Source organism: Falco punctatus, assembly GCF_963210335.1.
Source record: "Falco punctatus genome assembly, chromosome: 1".
Lineage (NCBI taxonomy): Eukaryota > Metazoa > Chordata > Aves > Falconiformes > Falconidae > Falco > Falco punctatus.
Genome location: NC_137580.1, coordinates 55,875,441 through 55,901,018, shown reverse-complemented (window position 1 = coordinate 55,901,018; position 25,578 = coordinate 55,875,441). Strand labels below are relative to the sequence as shown.

At 39.3% G+C, this 25,578-nt stretch overlaps 1 protein-coding gene across 3 annotated transcripts in view; it reads right to left on the bottom strand.

Moving 5' to 3' along the window:
* GUF1 (GTP binding elongation factor GUF1) overlaps nt 1-13,656 on the bottom strand; it is a 30,031-nt gene extending 16,375 nt beyond the window's left edge. Inside the window, exons 1-8 of one of the 3 annotated variants that reach the window (XM_080403985.1) lie at nt 12,695-13,656; nt 11,581-11,692; nt 9,883-10,031; nt 9,593-9,673; nt 7,455-7,532; nt 5,306-5,389; nt 4,735-4,799; nt 1,059-1,262 (exon numbers count right to left, since the gene is read on the bottom strand). In XM_080403985.1, the coding sequence (XP_080260111.1) occupies nt 1,059-1,262; nt 4,735-4,799; nt 5,306-5,389; nt 7,455-7,532; nt 9,593-9,673; nt 9,883-10,031; nt 11,581-11,692; nt 12,695-13,351 (1,430 nt within the window). In that variant the 5' untranslated portion in view covers nt 13,352-13,656. The other 2 variants (XM_080403986.1, XM_080403987.1) reach the window with 2 other exon arrangements.
* Nucleotides 13,657-25,578: the final 11,922 nt, after the last annotated feature.

The window sequence follows — 25,578 nt, the reverse complement described above, 5'->3', positions numbered from 1 at the left end:
TTCTTCACAGAAGCCCTATATGATGCTGTGTTTTGGATTTGTGACTAAACCAGTATTGATAATATACAATGTTTTTGTTGTTGCTGAATAGTGCTTACACAGCTGAGGGTTTTCTCTGTTTGTCATTGCACCCCCAACAAAATAAGCTGGTGGTGGGCAAAAGACTGGGAGGTGACACAGGCAGGACAGCAGACCCAAAATGACCAAAGACAGTAAAAAAAAAATGAAGGAGTGTGGTCTTTCCAAGGTGGCTATTACTTGTAGACTAGCAAGACATTGGTCTGCCTGTGGGAGGTGGTAAGTAATTGATTACCTTTGCATCACTATTTCTTTTCCTTTTCCTTCACTTATTAAACTGTCTTTATCTCAGCCCACAAGTCCCTCCTCACTTTTGCTCCTCCAATTGTCTCCCTCATCTCACTAGGGTTGGGGGAGTAAGCAAGGGGCTGGCTGGGTGCTCAGTTGCTGGCTGGGCTCAAACCCACCAGACACAGTAAGGCAGTCTCACTGAGAATCTCACAAGAAAGTCATTAACTCATACTTGGATGCAAACTGATAAAACTTCTCCACTAATTCTAAGTACCTGATTTTCTTCCCACTGCTGCCATGAGAAGCCAGTTTCTGGAAGCGGTTGTATTCACGGATTTTAAGTTTTCCACCCTCAAAATATGCTGCAGCAATAACTAAGATGAAGCCCCATTCCCTTCCATTCTCAAAGAAGGTAGTTCCTAGAAATAAATCGGACAGCTGAATAAGAATATCAAATACTAGTCTTAAAAAAAAGCTGTCCAGATGTTCTGCATACATAATGATTTCCTCACCCTACCAGTGCCCCAAAAGCAGTCCCCACAAGCTTCTGCCTCAGCATGCCCAAAATGAAAGACACTGAGCATTAAATTACAAATAATAATCATTAGAAAACCACCACCAAAGATCAAGAACAAAACCCCCAGACATTTCCCAGACTTTACCACTCAAGCAAAAATGAAACAGAAATCAGGATTTTTGTATGTTACATAGATTTATGGCTTGTTCCAATGCAAGAAGTTTTTACTTACAGCTTATGTATTGGCTGTTCGTTTGGTGTCAGAATTCCAACTTCATTAACTTCGTATCTTTTCTTCGTGTGTGCAGACACAATTTTATACCCTTTCTGAATCTCACCACCGAAGAGTGCAATGTTAGCTATGACACCTCGGTAGTGGTCAAAGGTGGAGTCAAATACTAAGGCTTTCAATGGATCAGCAGTATGACACTGGGGTCTGCCACAAAAAAATTAAAACAATATATTACACAGTGTGTTTATCATGCAATACTGAATGAGCAAGCACCCTAACCAGCTCCAAAAGCTTTCATAGAATCCTAGAATACCAGGTTGGAAGGGATCATCTGGTCCAGCCTTTCTTGGCAAAAGTAGAATCTAGACAAGATTGCCCGGCACCCTGTCCAGCCAAATCTTAAGTGTCCAATGTTGGGGAATCCACCACTTCCCTGGGGAGATTATCCCAATGGCTCATTGTTCCCACTATGAAAACCTGTCCTCTTGCATTCCAACTGGAATCTCCCCAGGAGTAACCTGTACCCATTACCCTTCATCTCCATGTGACTCCTTGTAAAAAGAGAGTCTCCATCTTCTTTGTAGCTACCCATAAAATACTGGAGCATGGTGATAAGGTCTCTCCTAAGCCTTCTTTTCTGAAGGCTGAACAAACCCAGTTCTCTCAGACTTTCCTCACATGGCAGGCTTCCCAGTTTTTTGGATCATCTTTGTGGCCCTTCTCTGGACCCCCTCCAGCCTGCCCACATCTTCTTTGTATAGCAGGGACCAGAACCGAACACGGTATTCCAGGTGTGGCCTGACAAGCACTCAGTAGAGTGGGATGACTACTTCATCTCTGCTGGTGATGCCCCTGTTGATGCAACCCAGCATCCTCTTGGCTTAATTTGCTGCAGCAGCACACTATTCACTCATATTGAGCTGCTTGTCCACCAGGACTCCCAGGTCCCTTTCCACAAAGCTGCTCCCAAACCAGGTACATCCCAGTCTGTGCTGCCCTCCTGGATTATGTTTTTCCAGGTACAAGACTCTTCCTTCACTGACAGTGGGTCTTGTCTTTGCATTGACGTGGATTTTTGTTCCTAAGGCTTGGGGCACAACAGCGGTGGTAATGATGGAGGTGAAGAAAGTGTTGAGAGCTTCTGCCTTTTCAGTGTTGTTGGCGACTAATTCACCTCTCCTGTTTAACCATGAGCCAGTATTTTCCCTTTGTTTTGGCTTGTTAATATACATACCTGAAGAACCCTTTCTTGTAGTTTTTGTCATCTATGGACAATTTCAATTTGAGATGAACTTTTCCTTTTCTAACTGCATCTCTGCACACCCTGGAAATGCCCTTGTAGTTCTCAATGGGTATTCATCTGCTTTCCATATCTGGTATGATTCTCTTTTAATTTTGAGCAGACTAAGAAGCTCGCAGTTAAGCTAAAGGGATCTCTTGCTTCACCTACTTCCCTTACCTTTAAAGGGAATGAATGTTTTTTTGTGCTTCCAGGAGAGCATTCCTGAAAAACTCCCAGCACTTGCTAGCTCCTTTATCCTCCATGGAAGCTTCCCACAGAATCCCTCCCAACTGAGCTCTGAGCAAGCTGAAGTTTGGTCTTCTAAAATCTAAAACCTTTGTCTAGCACTAACCTTCAGCATGCTCAGCAGGATCCCAAACTCCACAATATTGTGATCACTGCAGTCAAGGCTATCCCTAACTGAGATATTACAAAGCAGCTTTTCTTGGTTTGTGAGTAGCAAGTCCAGCACTGCCTCATTCCTGGTTGGCACATCTAACATTCGTATGAGGAAGCAGTCCTCTACACGTTCCAGGAACTTAATGGATGACATGTGAGCTGCTGTATTGTTCTTCCAACAAATGTCTGGATAGTTGAAGTCACCCATAAGAACCGGGCTCTGTTGACCTAAAGCTTGCTTAAGTGATCCAAATATTGCTTCATTAGCTGTATCATTTTGGTTTGGAGGTCGGTAGCAGACACCTACTGCAAGATCACCCTTGGAGACAACCCCTCTGATCTTGACCTAGAGGCATTTAATAGGGCTTCCATAATCGCCATAGCTGACATATACATTCAAGGTTCTCCACATGGAGCATGACTCCTCTTCCTCTTCTTCCCTGCCTGTCTTTACAAAACAGCTTATAGCCATCCATCGTGATCCTCCAATGATGTGGGTTATCCCACCATGTTTTAGTTATTTCTATAATATCGTGACTTTCTGACTGGCTGTGAAGCTCCAGTTCCTCCTGTTTGTTCCCCAGACTGCGTGCATTGATATACATACACATGAGGTGATTGGTCTTCTGATTCTCATTTTGGGAGGCAGCTAAGGTTCTTGCTGCTCTGTTTGGCCTGGCTTATTCCCCAGTTTGTTGCAATGGTGTGAGCATTGCCACTTCAGACCCTCCAAGTCCTTCAGTTTAAAGCCTGCCTCATGAAGTTGGCCATATTCATATTAATACAGGAAAAACGACAGATTAATTTTCAGTAAATACATATCAGATGTTATTTCAGTGTTTCACGATGTATTATGTAGCGTATTTGTGTTTTATTTCCCCCATGTGCAACAGCAGTACAATTAGAACAAAATCAAATGCATACCTATCACACCCAGCAACAGATGAAAACCAATGCTTAAAATATCATACTTGAGGAAAACAAAAATTCAACAGTTACATTCCTGTAGAGGAATGAAGCTGGGTTAATTAACATTGATAATATACAGCTGTGGGCTGGCTTCAGGGGTGTCGGGTTGGCTGATGTAAGTAAGGTGCAGCTGTGGCTGGTTCTGTTAAGTGGTTGAGAGCCGATGAAGAGAAAGGAGGAAAAAGCAGAGAGAAGAGAGAGACAGAGAGCACACCCTGGATGAGGAGAGACTAGGAGAAGGCAGCAGAGAGACTGGCATAAAGAGTATGCTGGTATGAGATGGTAAATGACTTTGTTGCAGCTGTCTAGTTTGGAGAGTGCCGCGACACATTCCAACATCTGAGTTTAAAAAGTCCACTAAAATTTTGGTTTTGCCATCTTTCATGGAAACCTAACCTTGGATTTTCATTGTGGCTTCTTTTAACTTTAATTATTAACTAATATGAGGACTACAATTATTGGCTAATAGTAGGAAACAAGAATAAAGAGCAATATGCTGATTGAAACTGAATTTAGCAGCTGTGTCATCAAGTTCTTAGGTAAATCTATTTTGAAGGTTGAGTTCAGGATATGAAACTAAACACAGCAGATTTCCATTACTTTTACCATTTTAACAATGCAAAGTTCAAAACAAGTTATAGCACACATCCTCAAACACTTGAGTTTCATGGAAGCTATATAAACAGTCATGAAGTACCACCTTTAGTGACTCACTTCTCATCTTTCATTTCAGAATGAATTAATTTTTCCTCTCCCACTTCTTAAGAATAAAGAAGCCTTCTCTGCTGATATTCACACATTCATTTCTTAAAAGGCATCTCAAATCCAAAGTGTAATTTCCCTCTGATTTGCAATTTTAAACTGACTTAACCAGCTCCAACATCAGATTTCTCCCATATCTCTTTATAAAGTATTGACTTTAAATCAGAAGAATATTAAGTGCAAAACTACTGCCAATACTGTATAAATGCAACTCATGGTTTCCTAATTAACCTTACAAGGTTTCATAGTTAAATACAGACTTACGGTGGAATCTTCTCAATAACCTTTTGAAGAACTTTTTCAACATTTGTTCCTTGTTTAGCAGAAATCTAGAACAAGTCCAACAACAATTTTATGAGATATGTCTTACACCCATTCAGTAAGATCTATTAACTAGTGTCACATGAACTTAAGACAGCTTTGGTGGCCACAGATAATACTATCCATAAAAACACTCTGAAACACACTTCAAAATGCTATTACTATGAAACACTTTTTAAATTTTTTTTATTATAAAAAAAGTTATAGAATAATTTCTCTCCTGAATGACAATTATTATTATGGTAAAAATGAAAACAATATATAGACTCACAGTGAGAAATAATTTAAAAATCTATTTGATGCCATTCATCAAGACATACTAGAATTTTTAACAGAGAAGTATGTTCCGCAGTCGTCTTTTCCAGGAGACTGGAAATCTCTTTTAAAGAACTTTAAAGAAATTAATGTATGGCATACAGATGGCACTCTGTTGATTTACTAGGTGTACACATCTTTCATTAGCTGCAAAGCAGATATACAATCTGCCACATTATAAAACTTCAAGAGACCTTACCCTTACACATTCATCTATAGGGATATCAAACAGCTTCTCAATTTGTTTTTCAACTCTTTCAGGGTCTGCATTCTTCAAGTCAATCTGAAAAACAACAAACTGCTAAATATACAGGCAATTACATCTTCCATTATGATCCAGCAATGTAGTTTCCAAATATACAAGTCAAGGAACCTTTCTGTACTTATGAGTTAATACCAGGTGTCTTCAGGAAAACACCTTTATCAAGATTTGTTTTAGAAAAAATCTCCCTTGCTTGACTTCAGGAACGATTCCCTCTGTAACTAGACTATTTTTTGCCTGTTTCATTAGGCAAAACACTTCTGTCCAAGAAGTAAAAATCTTCATTTTACAAAGTAATTTGAAAGCATTAAGTGCTACCTATACTGTTTATATGATTAAACATTAAGTACAATATACATCTACAAAAAGCAATTAACTTAAGCTAAGCAATAATTAAACTTGTGATCCCAATTACACAGTCTGAAAAACTTGTATAAACCACAGCACTTGGATTTCATTTAAAACCAAGACTGAACTGCTACTCATGTAATCTCCTCCGTGTATCACCATTAACAAAAAGAAAAAAAACCACACTAAAGCATGAAGGAATATACGTGTTATCATAGCAAGAACAGTTTAAGTTATTTCCATAAAAAGCCACTTGAAGATTCACCAGAAAAAAGTATTTCAAATGGAAAGAATTCCAGTGTTCATGAACCAGTGAATTTAAATTATGATTGGCTACAGGACAGTTACATATACCCCAAATTATCTAAGTCCTTCCTATGCACAAATAAGAGTCTTAAGTGTTCTCAGGTTAAAGGGTCAACTAAGAAGTGGCACAAAAATTATCGCTAAGTCTAAAGCATATACATACAAGACTACCTAAGCCCACACTGACAGCCTTCTAAATAATTCACATCTGTAAGTTTCAATTTGAAAACCACAGGTGTTAGAAATCTGGTATTTCAAAAAGCGGGATTAGTACTGTCCAAAAAGCCACATCACAACCAGCCTGCATGGAGCTCGGCAAAGCACATGTAGATTAATCTACACCTTTCCAGCCATTCACACCCAAATCACAGCAACCCTGTGCAATACTACAGGCTTGGGGAAAAGCCGCTAGAAAGCTGCCTGGAGGAAAAGGACATTGACAGCCAGCTGAGCATGAGCCAGCAGTGTGCCCAGGTGGCCAAGAAGGCCAAAAGAATCCTGGCTTGTATCAGAAATGGTGTGGCCAGCAGGGCAAGGGAAGTGATCATCCCCCTGTGCTCAGCACTGGTGAGGCCGCACCTCGAATCCTGCGTTCAGTGTTGGGCCCCTCACTACAAGACAGACACTGAGGTGCTGGAGCGTGTCCAGAGAAGGGCAACGGAGCTGGTGATGGGTCTGGAGCACAAGTCCTATGAGGAGCAGCTGAGAGAACTGGTGTCATTGAGCCTGGAGAAAAGGAGACCAAGGGGAGACCTTATCACTCTCTACAGCTACCTGAAAAGGGGTCACAGCGAGGTGTGTATCAGTCTCTTCCCTGAGTAACATGTGACAGGACAAGGGGAAATGGCCTCAGGTTGCACCAGGGGAGGTTTATATTTCCTATTAGGAAAAATTTCTTTATTGAAAGGGTTGTCAAGCACTGGCACAGGCTGCCCAGAGACGTGATGGCAGTCACCATCCCTGAAAGTAATTGAAAGACATGTTGATGTGGCACTTAGGGATATGGCTTAGTGATAGACTTGGCAGTGTTAGGTTTACAGTTCAACCCAGTGATCTTAAAAGGTCTTTCCCATCCTAAATGATTTTGATTCCATGAAATGTCCATACCATCTAAACATTTTCACCTCTATTTAACATGGAGTCAACCTGAAACCCTGGAATGCCAGAGCTTCAGCTTGTTCTCATTAGGTTAACACACATATTAATAATTTTTCAGTGCTGCTTGTAAAATGCTTCTACACGTATTTTATGAAACAAAAACTGAAGTACCCAGCAGCTACTGTAAAATATTAAATAGAAAGCAAATACACAAAGTTCTTACTACATTCTAGTTATTGGTTACATACTTCTATTTGAGGATACATTTTTTATCAGTCTTCTACACATTTAAACACCAGAACTATCGAATATAAAACTCTAAAACTTTTATTACCTTGTTTATGACAGGAATTATTGCAAGCTGTGCTTCAAAAGCAAGGTAGAAGTTTGCCACTGTCTGAGCCTGAATACCCTAGAAAATAAGCATTATAAAAGTTTAACATGGAAACTTCCTGAGTTGGCGGTTGGGGTTTTTTTTTTGCTTGGGTTTTGTTTGTTTGTTGGGTTTTTTTCAGGCAGACTATACAATGTAAGGTTACTCTGCTATTCTATCCACTCCATTTGGGGGATGGAAAATAAGTAAAGGTTATTGATTAAACATATTGCTGAGAAACAACATTCCTAATTATCATTTCTCATAATCTGATTATCAGTAGACAAACTAATAATGCTGTATGTGTGACCACTTACATGGAATTATTTATAGATAACACAGTATTATGCCTACACTACGCACCAAGTACATGTTTTTGTGTATGTTATTTATTTCTGAATAGCCAAGACCATAACAGGTACATCTAAAAATCAGATTCTTTGTTCACAACAAACTATTAATAAATGTACTAAGACAAAGAAAATGGGTTGCTTATCATGGTAATAAGACTGTAGTTACTCCAGAGGGCAGGAACACGTCTTTAACTTACCTTAGTTATTTTCAAAAAAGAAAACATTATAAGGTCTGCACGTCACATTTCTTTCAAAAGCATGACAAAACAATAGCTCTGATTAGGAAAAAAGGAAGATTACCTTCCAGATCCAAGTACCAGACAAGGGAAAACAAAGAGACAGATGCTAAGGAGTAAGAGCATAAAGCCTAATATCACAACTGGACCAGAGACGAGACAAGTGAGGATAGAGGGGAAGAGAAGGAGGAAAATAAGCTACATGTAGTATTCCCCTTTGTTTGAAACAGATCAATGGGAAAATTACTTATATGGGGATATTCACTATGGATATATAGGCCTAACTTTTCAGGTAATGTAAAGAAGCAGGAACGAAAATTTATGTAAAAGAATAAAAAAATCTGCAAGACCCAAATCTTGAACGTTATCTCCAGAATTCAGGCTGCAGGAGATACATTAGCAGTTATAACGAAAAAAGTTGAGTTTGTAAGCATTCTGACTGAATGGCAAATACAGAATACCAAGTAATCACATATCTAAATGTGACATTAAAAAATATATATATACATTAAATAGAAAAACATAAGTACATTTAGAAAATGTATTTATTACCAAATTTTACGTAAGTCTACTTTCCCACCAAGCTAGGAAGGAGCAAGTGCTCATAATCATTGAAAGTTAGCTGGTTTGGGTTTTTTGGTTTGTTTTTTTTTTCCATGAGGAGGAAAAATGTAGCATTAATTTGACCCTTACACAATCCAATTATAAATATGCCATAGAGAAAATTCTTACAATTCTTAAGAGAAAAAAGTATTCTTAAGGTAACCTGTCCACATGTAAAATCATGATCCCATAATGCTCACATTCTGGTCTGTTAACTGACTCTTTAAAAATGTTTCTAGCCCTGTACACATAAAAGTGCAACTAAGAGCTCTAATTTCGTTTCCCTCTTAGTACAGGCTTTGTAAACTTATGAGAGTATCACCTTACAAACATTTTACTCCCTCACTCTCCTGCTTCTCCTGAAAGATCAATCAAGAACTTACTGGCCTTGCGGATGCAGAACTTCTCACTTCCAGAATACATTTATTCACATTCGGCCTATAGTGACCTTCAGCTTTATGTTGCCAGTATTGGTTTGTATTACAAATGATCAAAACCACAATGGCAATTAGCTACAACTAACAGTGTTGCTCGTTGAACAAATTATCTAGCTTTCCCACTACGAACTGAAGGTACTCAAATAGGTATTAGTACAATAACTAAAAGTTCTCCAGATGGCCATCTGCAAAGGTCACACTCTAAAAAGTAGGATCTGATTCTGCATTAATCATGTGCTTTTATTGCTATGCCAAGGAATTGCAGTATCTATTAACACACAAGTATTTGTCCCTAGTAGTTGGGTATTTTTTAAAACTCCCATAACTCTCTTTTTCTGCAACATAATACTTTTATGGAGATAGACCAGGAGCAAACACACAGATGGAAAAAACAAAACAAACAAGCTAATCTTCTCTCTTGCTTGCTTAAAGAAATTACTGAAATTCTAAGTAGAAAACAAGAACTTCACCTCATTTGCATCCACTACAAGTATGACACCTTGACAGGCAGACAGTGACCGTGATACTTCATAGCTGAAATCTACGTGGCCCTGTAGAGAAAATAAATGTTTACAATTTCAGGTATTTCTAAAGTCTTTTGCAAAGATTTCTATATTGTGGTGTTTCCATTTGTATATATGTTCACAAGTCTTAAAAAAAAGAAAAAATTGAATAAATACAAGAAGCCAGAAACCTCCTACTTATAAATATAAAGACATTCAGTTTTGTGTGATTTAAACACTGCTTATACTTAACTTACTGGCGTGTCAATAAGATTTAAGAGGTAGTTTACTCCTTCATGATTGTAGAAGAGAGATGCAGACTGTGCTTTAACTGTAATTCCTCTTTCGCGTTCCACTTGCAGTTTATCCAGTACTTGTTTATTACGGTCAGTTTTAGCAATTGTTCCTAAGAATAAAAAAACCCAAACAACGAGTTGTATTACTTCATACAGTACATTAACTCTCAAAACAAATCATTCTTGAAAATGCCATTAACCAGGAAAATATGGGACTTGCTGCTGCAAATGAAGCTTTTTAATCTCATTAAGCTAAACTTAGATTTTCATTTTAAAATAAAATTATGGTTTAACTCTTAACATTTGTTAAATATATTTTTACATATAAAGTTACATATAATACTTTCCTGAACAAGCACAATACAAAGTATCACGTGAACCTAAATCAGAGATTAAGAAGCAACAAAGCTTCCGTTTGGTTCTAAATAATTTTGATGTTTAAAGAAACTTCACTTTCTATCACTGGAAAGCAGCTTCATGGCCCACAGCTCCAACCTGTGCCAATCTCAAGTGCAAAAAGAGCATTAGCGCACAGCTTGACAGATCTGAATTCAAAACTCCATTCTATCACAGACATTAGGTAAAACTGCCCATAGTGACACACGACGTAATCATAAAGAATGACTTTGATCAAAGGCTTCTCTCTCAGGTTTTATTTTGTTCACTCCTTAAATAAGAAAAGTAAGATTCTTTCAAAGCTCTATTCTGAAATTAGTCTTGGGAGATACAGCAATTGCTTTACAGCTTACCTTAGAGAACTTTCTAAGGCATCCTATCTCCCCTCCCCCCCTCCACCCCGCCCCAGGAAAACCTAGTTTCAGAGTCACAGTTATGAAGATCCCTTAGCACTTCTGTTTCTCACTTTAATTTTAAAGGGGGGTAATCTTCCTTCTTCTTAATAACAACACAGGAATAAAAACACTGAAGTGCAAGAAGCACTTTGGTGAGGACAAAATAAATACCTCTGAATATAAAAGTAACACAATTTCACCAACACTTAAGAGCGAAGGAAAAAGCAAGTCTATATAGCAGCTGAGAATCCATGGAATTTACACTTAATTACTGGCAGTTATTCTACACACTAAATCTAAATCAACATAGGTCTGTACATTTCTTAAACTTACAATGCAGCACCATGTCAGCTTCAGTACCAGTGAGCTCTGCCACGATGAAAGGCAGTTTATGGTTTGCTCACAAGAGGACATACCACTACTTTCATTTAAGTACAAGCAGCTGAAGTTCCTCTCTTTCATCGACACTTTTGAAAACTACTCTGTCCAGAATTCCTAGGTCATGACAGCCCCTCCCTTCTGTCCAACCCAAACCCTGGCAGTAAACGTCAAAAACTTGCTGTATACTTGTCTAATGGATGATTGGTCGGGAATGGCAGGAACAGCATCTTGAACAAGGTAGTTAATTCCTTTTCAGTTACTTTCTAAACTATACACTGCTTCACCCCCTCCTTGTAGGCAGATCTCAACCAGAAAGAAGTTCCATCATATTCACATCTGTAACACTACACAACTGGCAGCCTAGAGCACAAGCAACCTGGCACTAGAAGAGCAAAGATATTAGAAATTTTAGTAATAATCAAAGCTACAGAAACTTACACATCCCCTTACATGTCAAGAAAAGGTAGCATAAAATGAGGAAACTTACCTGTGATTTCCAATAATCTGTCTGCTAGTGTACTTTTGCCATGATCTACGTGAGCTATAATACTGAAGTTTCTAATGCTTTCAACAGGATACATCGACATATCTAACTTTTCCTGAAAAACAGAAATTTTCATAAACCGTAGTTATAGCCTCTACATACAATACAAGCCTTTAAAAAAATAATTAACTCTTTTCTCTAGAACAGGCATAGGTTGAAGAGAAAAAAAACTAAATTGTCATCAATTTTTAAAATGCTGGTGTTTCACTTTAGTCATGCATACATATATATTTATTTGTTACCCTGTAAAATCAGTATGTTGGAAAGTGTTGTGAAAAGTACAATGTTCTTATGAATACAGGAAGTTGTAAAACTTAAAAAACAGTTTCAAGTTTGTGCAACTACGAAACTTAAGGATTAAGAAAACTGATTCAGGGGACCATTAAGGACATTGTTCTTCACAAACATGTTAAGAATACAGCTACAATACCTAGCAGCTCAGATAGCAGTGAACTTATAAGAAGCAAGCAGACTTTGTGGAAGAGAAAGCTACAGGTAACATCTTAGCTAAATTAAAAAAAAAAAAAAAAGGCAGGAAGTCGGCTTGACTTTCTTGGTTCATACACAGAAAGGTCCAACACTTAAAAAAAAAAAAAAGATGTTTTTTAAAAAAAATTCCTGCACGTTCCAGGTAATACGACATACACTGAAGAAAAGTGGCTTCTTTGCTTTCAAAGTTTTCAGCATCAGGAACCAGGAGACCCCCTAACAGCCATCAGTAACGCTTCATCGAAAAACTGTGGTGGCAAATTTTATAGAGATTCACAAAGCTCATCTCTCTTACAGGGGCTATGCACGCAGCTCCGGGCCAGGCAGCGAAGCAAGCCCGCAGTTCCCTGCTAGCACCAGCACACAGCATTAACCAGCATTTGCGGGGTGCCGCAGCTCGCCTGGCACGGCAAGCCCTATCGCCACGGGGACACAAACGCCCTTGCAGCGGCAAGTACCTACTGCAGGGCAGCATCGCCTGCCTGGGAAGGCCGCCTTCGGGGCCTCGCTGCAGGCCGATTTCAGGCAGGCGAAGCGACCCGCACCCCCGGGCAGCCCGCGGACTCACCGTGCGGCGGGAGCCGTACCGCCGCCGGCAGGCCGCGGGCCCGGCGGGCAGGCAGGGCGGCAGGCAGCGCGGGGCGGCAGCGGGGCAGCGGCTCCGCAGCCGGGCCCACCACACGGCCGCCCTGCCGGCGAGGGCCATGGCGCTCAGGGCTGGGCTCGCCCCCTCACAGCGCGGAGGAGCGCTCGGCAGCCTCAGCCCCCATGGCAGCGCGCCCCGCAGCGCTCCCCTCACCGCCGGCCCGGCCCCGGCGGCTGCCCAGCCACCCCTCCCCTCGCTCAGCGCCGGAGGAGGGCCGTTGCCACGGCGCGAGGCCGCCCCCCAGCCCAGCGCCCCGCCGCACGCCTCGCGCGCCGGAAGCCCTCCCCGCCGGCGGCGGAAGTGACGAGGGCTCCGCCTGCTCCGTGCCCCTCCCGCCGGGTGGGGCCGGGCGGCCGCGGCCGCCGCTGGGCTTCGTGGTGTCCCGCGCCGGCGGGCGGCTCGGGAGGGCGTTGCTGTCGGCTTGCACCGGGAGCTTGTTTCAGTCTCGCCTCGATAGGCTGCGGGCCCTCGCCCCGCTCGCTGTGGCTGTCGGGGGCGGCGGACGCGGCTGAGGACCCAGCCCGGCGGGGTGCTTGTCTGAGCCCTAGCTGTGCCTGGAGCCTCCTGCAGCGGCCCCATAAAGCTGCTTCAGCAGTGCAGCAGTCTCAGGGGAGAGCCTCCACAGGGCTCTCCATCTGGCTGGCTGTAAAAAACACCTCAAAACTGCAGCATTTGGTCCAGTTCCTGCTATCAGATGGCCTAGCAACTGCTGTTAGGTGCCAGTGTATTTTTCCTAGAGCCCATTGACTATTTATAGAGAGCACAAATGGTATTTTTTCCAAGTTTTACCAGGAGCATTTCCTTTTTTTGGTATGAAATAACTTGCAAGAGCAGCATTGTTTCCCATCTCAACATCTCAATGCTGCTGCAAGGCATAGAATGCTGCTGTTTTGAAATAGAGGCCTTGCATGTCTGCTGCTTTACCAGCATACAGCTGTTCTGGCCTTCGCATTTGTGCTTTGTAAAATCCTAGAAGCGGTAGAATGTTGTTGCCTTCTGAGAAATATTTTCTGTGTGTCTCTTTTATCAAAATCTTTGAGGGCTGACATCTTCCCAGATATTTTTCTAGCTTATGTTTTTTCCTACTTTAGCTTTCATTACTGCTTGCATGTTCCTTTAGTTTTTTATAACTTGAAAAATTTGCATTAAGGTTTCACAGACCTGGGAAAACGTGAAGGCCTAGGGTTGCTGCTCCGTTTACTTTTATTGGCTTTATCTTTCTCATTTTCTCAATATAATCAGGATTTTAGCTGTAGCTACATAAAATATTTCAGAAATGCCAACAGACCACTTAGATAATAAAACTGCAAATGTCTATCAGATTCACAATCTAGAGATGTGCCAAATAAAGTCTTGGAGTATATTTTGAGGGTAAAACCAATTAAAGGAGGTTTAGTTTCCAGATATCAATATAAAATCCATATTCTTTTAAGTTACAAGGGATTGGTTTCAATAGGCTGCATAAAAGTATATGATACGTAGTGCAGAGGGCATATACTGGCGTGGGAGCATGTGGCAGTAAATTTGCTAGCAGAGTTTACTGTGCTGATCACATTGAATTTAGATAGTAATGGGCAAAGAGGGTCCTTGAACAAATTCATGAGAACACACAGGGAAAGAGAAGTATGTCCTCGAATGGAAAATTACTGTGATTGGAGCCATGAATCCTAAGTTGTGATCAGAGCATACATATGAGTAGAGCAGGCACATTTGAAGGAAAACATTGTTCCTGCTATACACAATTACATTTGATGCACTATAGGTATTGGCTTACTCGTATGCAATAACAGAGAACATAAATAAATACAATGCAATCCTATAATTCATAAATGGATATTGTCTTCACTGTCCTAAGAGACAAAAATACCAACAAATCTAAGGCGGCACTGTATTAGCAGGAATTAAATTAACATGCTTTACAGAATATCCTCACGTATCACCACCACTGAGCAATGTACATTTCAGCAATTCGAAAAAGCAACTGCAGAGGTAGCTAAATCACACATCTGCTCTAGCAACACACGTTGTTCATTATGTGTAACGACATAACAAATTCACATAGTCACAGAAATACCTACAAAAGCAAAAGTTACTACAAACCAAAGAGTGTGACTAAAGGTTGCACTTGCATTCTGTATCTACTCTGTAGAGAATCAAGACTTGTATTTGCACCACCTGCACAGCAAGCTGGCTGAATACAGCCAGGATTCAAGGAGGCGTGCTGGAATAATTACTGATGAGGTTATGCGCTGCACCTTCATGCTGGAACTCATTCTTGTCCTGTTGGCATGGAATGAACACCCATGGAGGGAGTGCTGGTCCATGCAGCGAGACAGCAGTCCTTAGTGTTAAGCTATTGGCAGGTCCATGTATTTCGGAATTCTGAAGTACATGAAGCAAAGCAGAGGTGGAACTGCATTTCAGGTACGACTCCGAGTCATGTGAACACAATATATTAATTCTAAGTTCAGATTGGTGGTCCATCAGTAAGCTAGGACAGAACACAGTAAAAATGACAGCGTCATCTCTCTTAACCTTCACTTTTCACCTTGGATAAATACATGAAGCACATACTAAGATTTTTGATCAGTTTGCTTTGAGACCTATATGCAATGAACACACTTACTAGAACAATTGTGGGAAGATGTCCAGTTCAGCAGAATAATAAATGTTAAAATATTTACAGGACAGCAAATCAATAGCATAAACGTGAATTTTCAAGTGATGCATTTACATGTCAAAATGTAATGGATGGATGTGCAAAATTAACATTTCCTGTACTTCAAAAGCCATTAGTTATAATGAGGATAATTAAATGTACCTATCATTAGCTATATTGAGTAACATTGAAGCCAACAACATAAAATGGTACATTCAAATATTTACAGATTGGTGACTGAAAAAGTGAAAACAAAATATAAGTATGAATTTCTTGTATGATTCCCAACTGTATTTTTATAGCTACACATGAATGCAGCATTGAATGTCCTATCAATAATTATTTTGGTTGAAGACAATGCAATTCTGTCATAAATGCAAATCAGTCAATGTTACGTGTATTTCCTGGCAGTTGTGTTCAATAGAAACAAATATGTTCCCTAATCAACGTGATTTCATAGCCTGAGTTGTATGTTTGTCCATAAACTGAAAATATTGCAAAAGTAAGCATGCCATGGTTTAACCCTAGCCAGCGATCAAGTACCAAGCAGCCAGCGATCAAGTACCAAGCAGCCACACTCGCACTCCCTGTCCCGCCATCGGGTGGGAAAGAGAATCAGAAAAAGATAAAACCTGTGGTCTGAGATAAGACCAGTTTAATAATGATGATGAAAAAGATAACAAAAAGAGAGAGAAGAATAAAACCCAAGAAAAACAAGTGATACACAGTATCATTGTTCACCACCTGCTGACTGATACCCAGCCAGTCCCCAAGCAGCAATCGGCAGCACTCTGCTGACTCTCTCCAGTATTATATACTAAGCACAATGTTCTATGGTATGGAATACCCCTTTGGCTGGTTTGGGTCAGCTGTCCTGGCTCTGCTCCCTCCCGGCTTCCTGTGCACCTGCTCACTGGTTGTTTTGCCAATTGTCAGGAAACACAGACACCAATACAGAAAATAATCTTGATTTACTGTTTGCTTCAAATTAATACAGAAAATAAGGCAGTATACACCTACAAAAGGATTAGCCTATGATACCCTGATTCAAGCAATAAAACAGATAAGCAAGGCAACACACCTGATCATTACTACTCAAGGTTAGATACAGTGATTAGGATACATCATCAGTTTCTCTATTACGTTACCATCATCCAGATCTGCAATTGCTGGAGACCCCTGGTCACAGTGAGGATTTGCAGAGCCTTTCCCAGCAATCGGGAGGTCTTATGCATGGTGTCCCCTCGTAGGTGAGGGCTCCAAACTCGCTGTAAGAGGGTCCAGCCTTTACACTGTTGAATGAACAGGCTCACATAATTTCACATGCAGAAACGTCTGGTTTTACTCTTCTCTCAGATCCCACCAAAGCCTGGCCAGGGCTCAGGGAGAAACCAAGGGACTTTCCTTTATCTACTGGATTTTAATCACCTGTTTCCAAACAAGGCCAAACATCTGGTTTCATGGCCTTAACCACCTGCCTCTAAGCAAGGAAGGATGCACTATATCTTCACTAATGATTGTATTCTAAGCTGCATCTTTCGCTAATGATCATGCATATTTCACTAATGGTCATGCATATTTTGCTAATGATCTGATACTAAATATATATAAGGTTTCGTTGGTGGGTTCATCTAGAGGTCAGCTTTGGCTCAGGGCCTGTTGCTCAGGCCTCAGTACCTCACTGGCAGAGCATGGGAAACTGAAAAGTCCTTGACTTGGAATAAGCACTACTTAGCAACAACTGAAACATCGGTGTGTTATCAACATTATTCTCATCCTAAATCCAAAAACACAGCACTCTACCAGTCACTAGAAGGAGTGTATCCCAGCTGAAACCAGGACAGCATTTACACTGTCAGTGACCTGAGTCATCTGCTAAACTTCCATAAGTGTGACAGTCACACAGAATGGAATAGCATATGATAATACAGTGAATAATATAAAAGGTAAAGCAGCATTTCCCTGATAGCAAAATACGAGCTGATAAAATGCAGCTAAGATTTCTTAGCATAATATATATTCATATATATATATGGCATGCACAAGGCCAAGCAGATTGGTAATCAATGGTATCTATGAAACACAGCAGAGCGCATACCACTTGCTATTCAATTAGGAATGCACCTCATTTGGAAGCAATCTTTGGTAGCACTGTGAGGCTGCAGAAATGTAAAAATAAAAACAGAACAAGGTTCCATGGCAGTAGTGGGGGAAAGAAGGTGGAGGGGGAGTATTTCTTTATTTCATTTGTGAGGATTTGTGTAACAGAAGCTGGGTAAACAAAATCATGGATTTATATTCTCCACAAGTAGTTACTACACAAATGGAATAGCTGTGACAAAAACCTTTCCTGTCACTGGGAAGTGCTACTGTCAGCAGATGCTGAAAAGGAATGACTTCCTTGAAGACATTACCAGAAATTTCACCTTTCTGTAAAATGTATTCTCCTAACCCAAATTCACAGGCTTCACATTGCACAGTATGAACTGAATTAAAAGGACAAAGTTTACCCTGAAAGAAAAAAACTAGACAAACAAGCAAAGAAAACCAAGGTTAATGAATTTCAGTCTTGAAACTTGTAAACTAAACACATTATAGGACAGGTCACTAACACTCATCTTCTGTGTGTCTATGTGGCAGAGGGAGGTGCCTGAACAGACACCTGAATTAACTAACCTGCCCTGCCATTTTCTTACCCAGAAGGTGAGTGACCCAACTGGTTCCTCAGCTTATTTGAGTTTGACAGGCCCTTATTTTTCTTGGGAGGACAAAACCTAACAAATCCTATTCCTTTCTTCCTTTCTTACTTTTGCAATCAAAAAATCTCAAGTGCAATATCCACTCTTGCCATTGTATCTGCTTTAGACCTTTCTTAACCAAAGTTACAATGGACAGCAGTGCAAATGGACAGCAGTGACTGGACTTAGTATTTTGCCTCTTCAGGCTGACAGTGAATTTCTGGTTTGGAGCCTTTCCTTTACATTGATTTCTTGTGTTACTGCAATAAGTCAAGTTCTTCTCCAATTGTGCTTGAGAATGCAGCTTAAACTTTTATTTCTCGGCACTTTGTGGATGGTGATAGCCAAACATCTCTGTTATAGCCAAGCTGACAAAAATAGAAGACACTTAGGTATTTCTTGCCTTAAAAATAAAGCAGAAAAGGTAGTTAGCATCTTCCTGTCTGATTTTCAAAAGTCACAGCAGAAACAGAATGAAACAGCAGTGATTTTGTCTGTGAAGAAAAACACCTGAGAAGATTATTGTCTGTCTAATAAAAAAATCCAGAATGTTCCCTTTTTCTACAAGTGATGCTAAACTACATGCTTCTAGGCCATAGCCTTCAGAGGAAAACAGTATCTAATGAAATACATAATAGAATAATTGCTATTTTTCTTTAGATTAGAAACATTTGTCATTTAAGACATTCATCTTCTATATTCTGCTCACTAGAAAGACAGTATTTTAGAACTATATTCTGTTTACTTCCCTGGGTTCATAATTCTGTTGTATTTTAATGAGCAGCGATCAAGAATATTTCTCCTCTTTCCTTTTGCCTATATTAAGTTCTTAGTATATAGACTGTGATTAGCAGCTTTGCATGAGTTTACCAGTCTAATGGAAGATTGCCTATCTTAAGATTTTCTTGAGAAGGCTTAATGGATATTAGATGGATTCCTATTAGCTTGGCTTGTGTTTACAGAATAGCTCAAACATGTTTAAAAGGTTCCATAATTTTAACAAACTGCATATTGAGAAAAATGCTTGAACAGTAAAGATTACTGGTTATAAGAGTTTTATTTCTAATGAAATATCTTCTTCAGAGAAATGTGACATTTTAAAGTGTGTTTTCACCCTTGTATTATCCAGGTACGGAAATATTCTAAATCTTAGAGGTTACTTTGTAAGCAATATGTTACGGCATGTTGAATAGGTAAAGCATATATTTAATGATGTAAATTGATCTAAACTGAAGTTCAGTCTAGAGATTTTGAAATACTGGAGAAGTGTCATATGTATCTGGATTAAAAGGCCCCCAAAAAGGAAGACATTCTTTGTGTTTCACCTGTACATAATAACGTTTCTAAGACTTTCTGGATTTAATTCTTCTTTGTACTAGAATATGAGTATTAATAAAAAGTAAAGAGTCTTGATTTAGAAGGCTGTCAGTGATACAGAACCATTTGCCACGTGGGATGATTACTCTAACAGCTGCCTGGTTTAAATCTTTAAGAAAGTGGATTTATTTCTGTTCTGAATTACTGTATTAGCAGCTACCTTTTGTCAGGACTGAAAAGACCATTGTGAAAGTTTCTTTCCTGTGTAAGTTCTTACCTGATCAGTAGGCTTCCCTTAAGATATTCTTTGTAAGCCAGGCAAAGTTCCCTGAGTTTTTGACTGAATTAAATAAATTTCTTTTATTGTTTTTCTTTATTTATTTTACAGTTAATTGATTTTCTTATCATATTTGCATTGTACTCTACTAATGTGGGTTTTTTTGAATGAGAAAAGGCTAGTAGCATAGCCTTCCCTTTCTCTTTATTAACTTATTTATAGCTTCAAGGGTAATTGTTTTGCCACAAAATTTCTGAAGTTGATGCTGCCACCATGTAAGCAGAGACCACTTTCTTTGTTCCTAGATGGATAACTACCTTTGGCCACATCAGAAATACCGGGTTTGATTATGGCCACCTTGCAATGACATTCAGATTGCTTTGCACCAGTGACCTGTCCTTCTCATTATCTAAATAATCCTTGATGTTTGTGTTATTTTGAGGTCTATTAGAAATTAGTTTGTTTCTCAGAGATGATAAAGAGAATTGTTAAAATGTATACAAGCAAGGAAAAACTCTGCTGAACTTCCACTAGACACACAAGTATGTGATGGTAATTTCCTAACAAGTATACTTGACACCTAACAAATATACTAATCCATTTGATATGCAGTGTAAAAGTTGTTTTGTTGATATTTTGTAATCAAATATTGCATATCATCAAAGTTATATACCATATAGAAATCTATGTATTTTATATTGAAAATGTTACCTACCACCTCTGTCAGCGTATCTTGTAACCTTATTTTAAATAAGAAATCAAGTTGATGGGATATATTTGCCACAAATCCAGGTTGATTGGCATTAATTATGTTACCCTCCTTTAATTCTTTATTACAGTTCCGTAGCACCCATTCCATTATTTTGCATATGATTGACATCCAGTTGACAGGTCTATAATTGCCCTCTTTAAAAGCTGTAACACGTTTGCTCTCTAACTCTGCTCTGGAACTGACAGTGTATTTCAAAAGTTGCTGAAAAGTCATGTTAATGGTGCACAGATCTTGTCAGGCAGCACTTCTAAAAGTTCTCTATGCAAATTATCTGGATACAGCTATTTTAAAATTTTACTCTGCAATGTTTTCTGGTATTCCTATTAGAATGTAAAGAATTCAACCCTCATTATTCTGTGACACGTACATAAATATTGATGGATTGGATTTTGACAGAAATTAACTGCTTAACAATTATTTTTCATCTAATAAGTGAATAACCTAATGTATCAATATGATTGGAGGCTTTTTCTCCTGAGGAATGGATTTCATTCCCTGAATCAGCACTTATCCACCTTTATCTCTGCTAAAAATTCTTAGCAGGTATCTGTAGTTCTCATCTCCTTATTGACAGTAATTATTACAACCTTTTGCTTTCTTTCATTTCTGGATTATTTTTTTTATATATAGCTTCGCTTCCTTTCTAAGACTAATGGTTTGTTTAACCATTGTGTCCTCTTTGACTGCCCTGTGGCTCTTTGGGCAGCTGGCGAAATGTTTGCACATGTTCTGGATTCCTGTCAAAGCTCTGTATCCTAAGCCCATACTTAGTTATTTTATTGTTAAGAGGTATTAGAAGCATAGTTCCCTACAAGTTACTTTGTTTGAAAACGTTAGGAGTAGTCTTCTCTTCTCAAAAACAAATCAAGTCTATGAAATTGCCATATCACAGTAGCCCAGCCTTAGCCATCCTCCAAGGAATTCCAGTTTTAGGATGCTACCCTGCATTTTTTCATGTCCCCATCTTTTCTAAAAAGGTATAAAAAGACTGTTCATTTCCCAAAAAAGCCATTTCCTTCGTCCTCCAAGGAAAAGTAAGTGACATTAACAGAATTCACAAGCCCAGATTCACCATGACAGCCACTCAATAATTGGGTCATGCTGAAGATATAGTTTGATTAATTTTGTAATTCTAGCTTCTGTTAGTGTAAAGAGATGAAGGACAGCAAAGTACTTTTGAAGAACATCTTAAAATGCCTCAGAAAAGTAGTCTCTACACCTTGTTTTGTTTTTAAAAAGCCATTAACAATTGTAAGGTCATGAGTTACATTGACTGTAGATATGGTGAAAGAAAACTAGTTAAAAAGCCTAGCAGACTGATGGGTAATTGTAGAATTCTTATATTTCAGGAGGCCTTGCCTGGGTAAATGACAAATAAATAAACGGAATATTATTTACCTTGTATTTTCTTGCATTTATATGACATGGACCAAAATGTTGTAGCTTTTTTAGTACAGAAACCAGTTTTTCTCTTTCCCTTTTTTAGAGCTGTTCTGTTTCAGCTGATGTTGTGCTCTTTCTATAATTCAGTGATTATTATCTGAGTTAATATTTAATAGGAATACTCCAAGAGACATTCTGTAATTAGGTATGAGTAAACAGTTAGGAAAGGGAACAGATTGGCTTGTTAATTTAGAAGATTGATTATCTGTACTTGGATACCTAGCTTGTAGAACATAAAAGTGAGCCTTGGTCTATCACAACCATTTCTTTTAACCATTTAATATATATGTTGTTTAAACTTTTTAAAAATAATAGCAACCTCTTTTAAGGATGGGGCCTCATGAACATAAAAAATGCTTTTCTTTTCATACTGCACATATTTTCCTTATCTCCCCCCAAGGTGGAGAAAATATATGGCTTTTTTAGACTACTTACAATTTGACCCATTTTTTTTTAAATTAATGGCTCTGATTCTGCTTTTTCATAGGGGCATTCAACCAATGTAAGAAAGTGTGAATTGACTTTTAGGACAAAATCCAGTTCTTTGTATGAAACCATCAAATATGGCATGTTATTTGATATCTATATCATCACAATAGTTGCCTGGAAAACAAGTGATTCAATTATTAATAGAAAACAGAAAAAAGGAGAAAGATAATTATTTAAAAGCAACCCAAACAATTCTGTATGTGTGAAAATACAAATAAATAATTTTATTTTAAAAAATATTAGCCCAGTCAGTCAAAGAGTGGATAAGTCACTGAAGCAGGAATACCTTTCAGCTCCAGCAGTACATGAGAATGAGTACCTACTACCTGTATTTTTTTTTTAATAGTACAGAACCTGCAACATCAAAGTGATAATTCCACATTTTTGTCTTATGCTGTCTTACTTTGTATTATGCTGTATGCCATGTCTGTAATACGCAAGGCCTGGAGATGCATTTTCAGGATGCAGAGGTTGACTTAGTGATGCCTTGATCAATCCGTTTTACCTGTTCTTAAAGTTCCTTTTCCATGGCACTATAAAGAATAAGGTTATGAAGAGTGAGAGCCTACAGAGAAGACAGTTCATTTGTGTTATTGTTTATCTTTGAGATGTCATGGAAAACAGCTAGGTCTCTTTAGAGAAGGACAGACCTAACAGGGAAAAGAGAAAGACCTGATAATCACTCACTATGATACCCAGAAAAACAGCAGTGCTAACTATTTAATTTATAATGTCTGTAAAAAAATAAGAAAAAACGGTGGGATGTGTTCATGGAGAAGATTACCTCAAGTCAGATAGCTATCTTTCCACAGGCCGCTTGGCCTGATGAATACAGGGGGGGAAATCAAAGGTTGCAGCTCACTTTCAACTTTAGCAGGGTTTTTCACAATCTCAGCTTCTAACAAGAAGCTACAGCTACATTGTCAAAATCAGTGGCTCCCAAGCTCAGGTCTGAAGGCAGGTGGGGAACTTACCCCCCCACTTTCCATGAGCCTGTGTATTTATAGTTACATAGCCATCCTATGAAGTGCTCCAGATCCATCTCCACCTTCAAGACAATTTCTGACCTACTCCAGCCTGTTCAGAGTTTGGTATCTTTTCAGTTTCTCTTTTAGCCCAGTTTGCATTTGAAGTCTATGAAAATCCTGTGTTACTAAACTCCCCAGGGAAATAGGTATTTCCTTTGGATTCACTCAGTCAATCAGTCCACTGCAGCTGCTATTTCATTAGGCTTCCTTCCAAGATACACATCTGCTATCTGCCCATTTTTCAGGGATTCCTTGACTGTGTGCTGTAGGAACAAAAATCTCTGTGTGCTACATGAAGTGTGCCGTGCTATGGCATGGTGTCACATCCCCATTTCTGCCCACCCCAAGGTCTTTTGTCTTCTGTGGTTGGATCCATTCCATTCCATTCCACTGCCCAACTGTTACCTGAGGTTAACCCTTTCTTTGTATTTGGTAGTTGTGAAACCGTTTGGAGTCACAATTGCATTAACCAGGAATATTTATGGGAATGTGATACAGTCATTCCGCTTCCCTCAGTATGGATGTCTCAAGGACTTAGTACTTTCCCATGACAGGCCTAGCAAAGAAATAACATTTTCTCAAAACTAGTGTTCTGTTTGGAGCAGCACAGCTTCAAAAAGTTTCTCACTGAATGTAGGAACTCCAGAGGATAGGAACAATAATACTGAGAGGATTAGAAAATAACTTTGCCAAAATGTTCAAAGAATGAGTTTAGATTCTTTTAGAAAAGGGAGAGCTAGCCAGTCTGCGATCGCACAGCCCATGCACTTAGCAATGCAGTTGCCCATGCAGAACCCATATCTGATGGGTTTGTGTAGTGCAAATCTAAGTTTCAGCATTGCGTTCCCTCCATCTCAGATGCCCTCACTACCATATGATGCCTCTCAATGCTTTAGTGAACCATGAGCTGCTAGGTTTTTCTCTCAAAAAAGCATCAGTCACGTCTTGCAGCCCAGTACTTACTTTGTAATACAGTACAGGGTCGCAGCAGCGAGCTGGAGACTGGCGGGAACGCTAGCATTTCTTAAAGCTGAGAAAATCAAAGAGAATATATACAGCTTAATATGGCTAATTTCATTAGCTACAAAACATGGCCTCACTTTAATTTCCGCATACATCCAATAGATAAAACCTTACATAACTTGATAGAACTAATTCACCTCTATCTTTCCATTGGTCAAATGTATACTTTAGGATAACCTCCAACTGTAGCTGAAAGCAGTAAGAGTGTAAGAAACACCTCACTTGGTGAGATGAATGGTTTGCCCAGACCAGTATTTCCCCTTCAGCAACAGCAGCAGGATGAGCTGTTTACTGGGAGCATGGAGGCTTGGCCAAGGCCTCCAGGGCATTCCCCTTGCCCTCAGTCATGCTCCCCTTTGCCTTCTCTCCAGTGTGAAGAATCCCAGCCTCCCTCCCTTTCATCATTTCCCTTGCCATTTATTATATCCTCTTTAACTCTTATTGGCTCACCATCTTTTCTTAAGGTCTTATTTTCTGGAAGCAGAGAAGATGATTTAGCACTTTATTGTTCAAACATGGGGGTCCCAAATATGCGGGACAGTCCTTAGGATGACAACAGTATTAATCAGGGCATATGAACTGTGTTTGGAGGAACACAATCCACACTCCGTGCTATGTCTATTCAGTTCCCTCCAGACATAGATCAGGCCAAGGTCATTAATCCCAATTTTAATTGCTTTTCTCTGTCATTAAGTTATCTGTGTTAGAAAGCTAGATCCATCCAGCTGTGGAGAATGGACAATTAAAATCTTTTTGATGGTTATTGCCTAAAAAGAGTTGCAAGTAAAGAAAATGTTTCTGAGCAGAAGAGAAAGGATTGTTCATATTTGACATAAGTATTAAAGGTATTCCAAAACGACAGCTTTGAAGATTTGTTTTTTTAAAATACGGTATCTTGTGAATGACAGTTGTATCCTTGCTTTTTATTTTCAATGACAATAGAAGTATACATGCCTTCTGTACTATTGTGCTTAAGTTTTTGGTCTGTGTAAGATTCCTATGAGCTAGCAATATCTATCTTGCAAGACCTGTCCTGCCGGATAAATGAATGTCTCTGAAA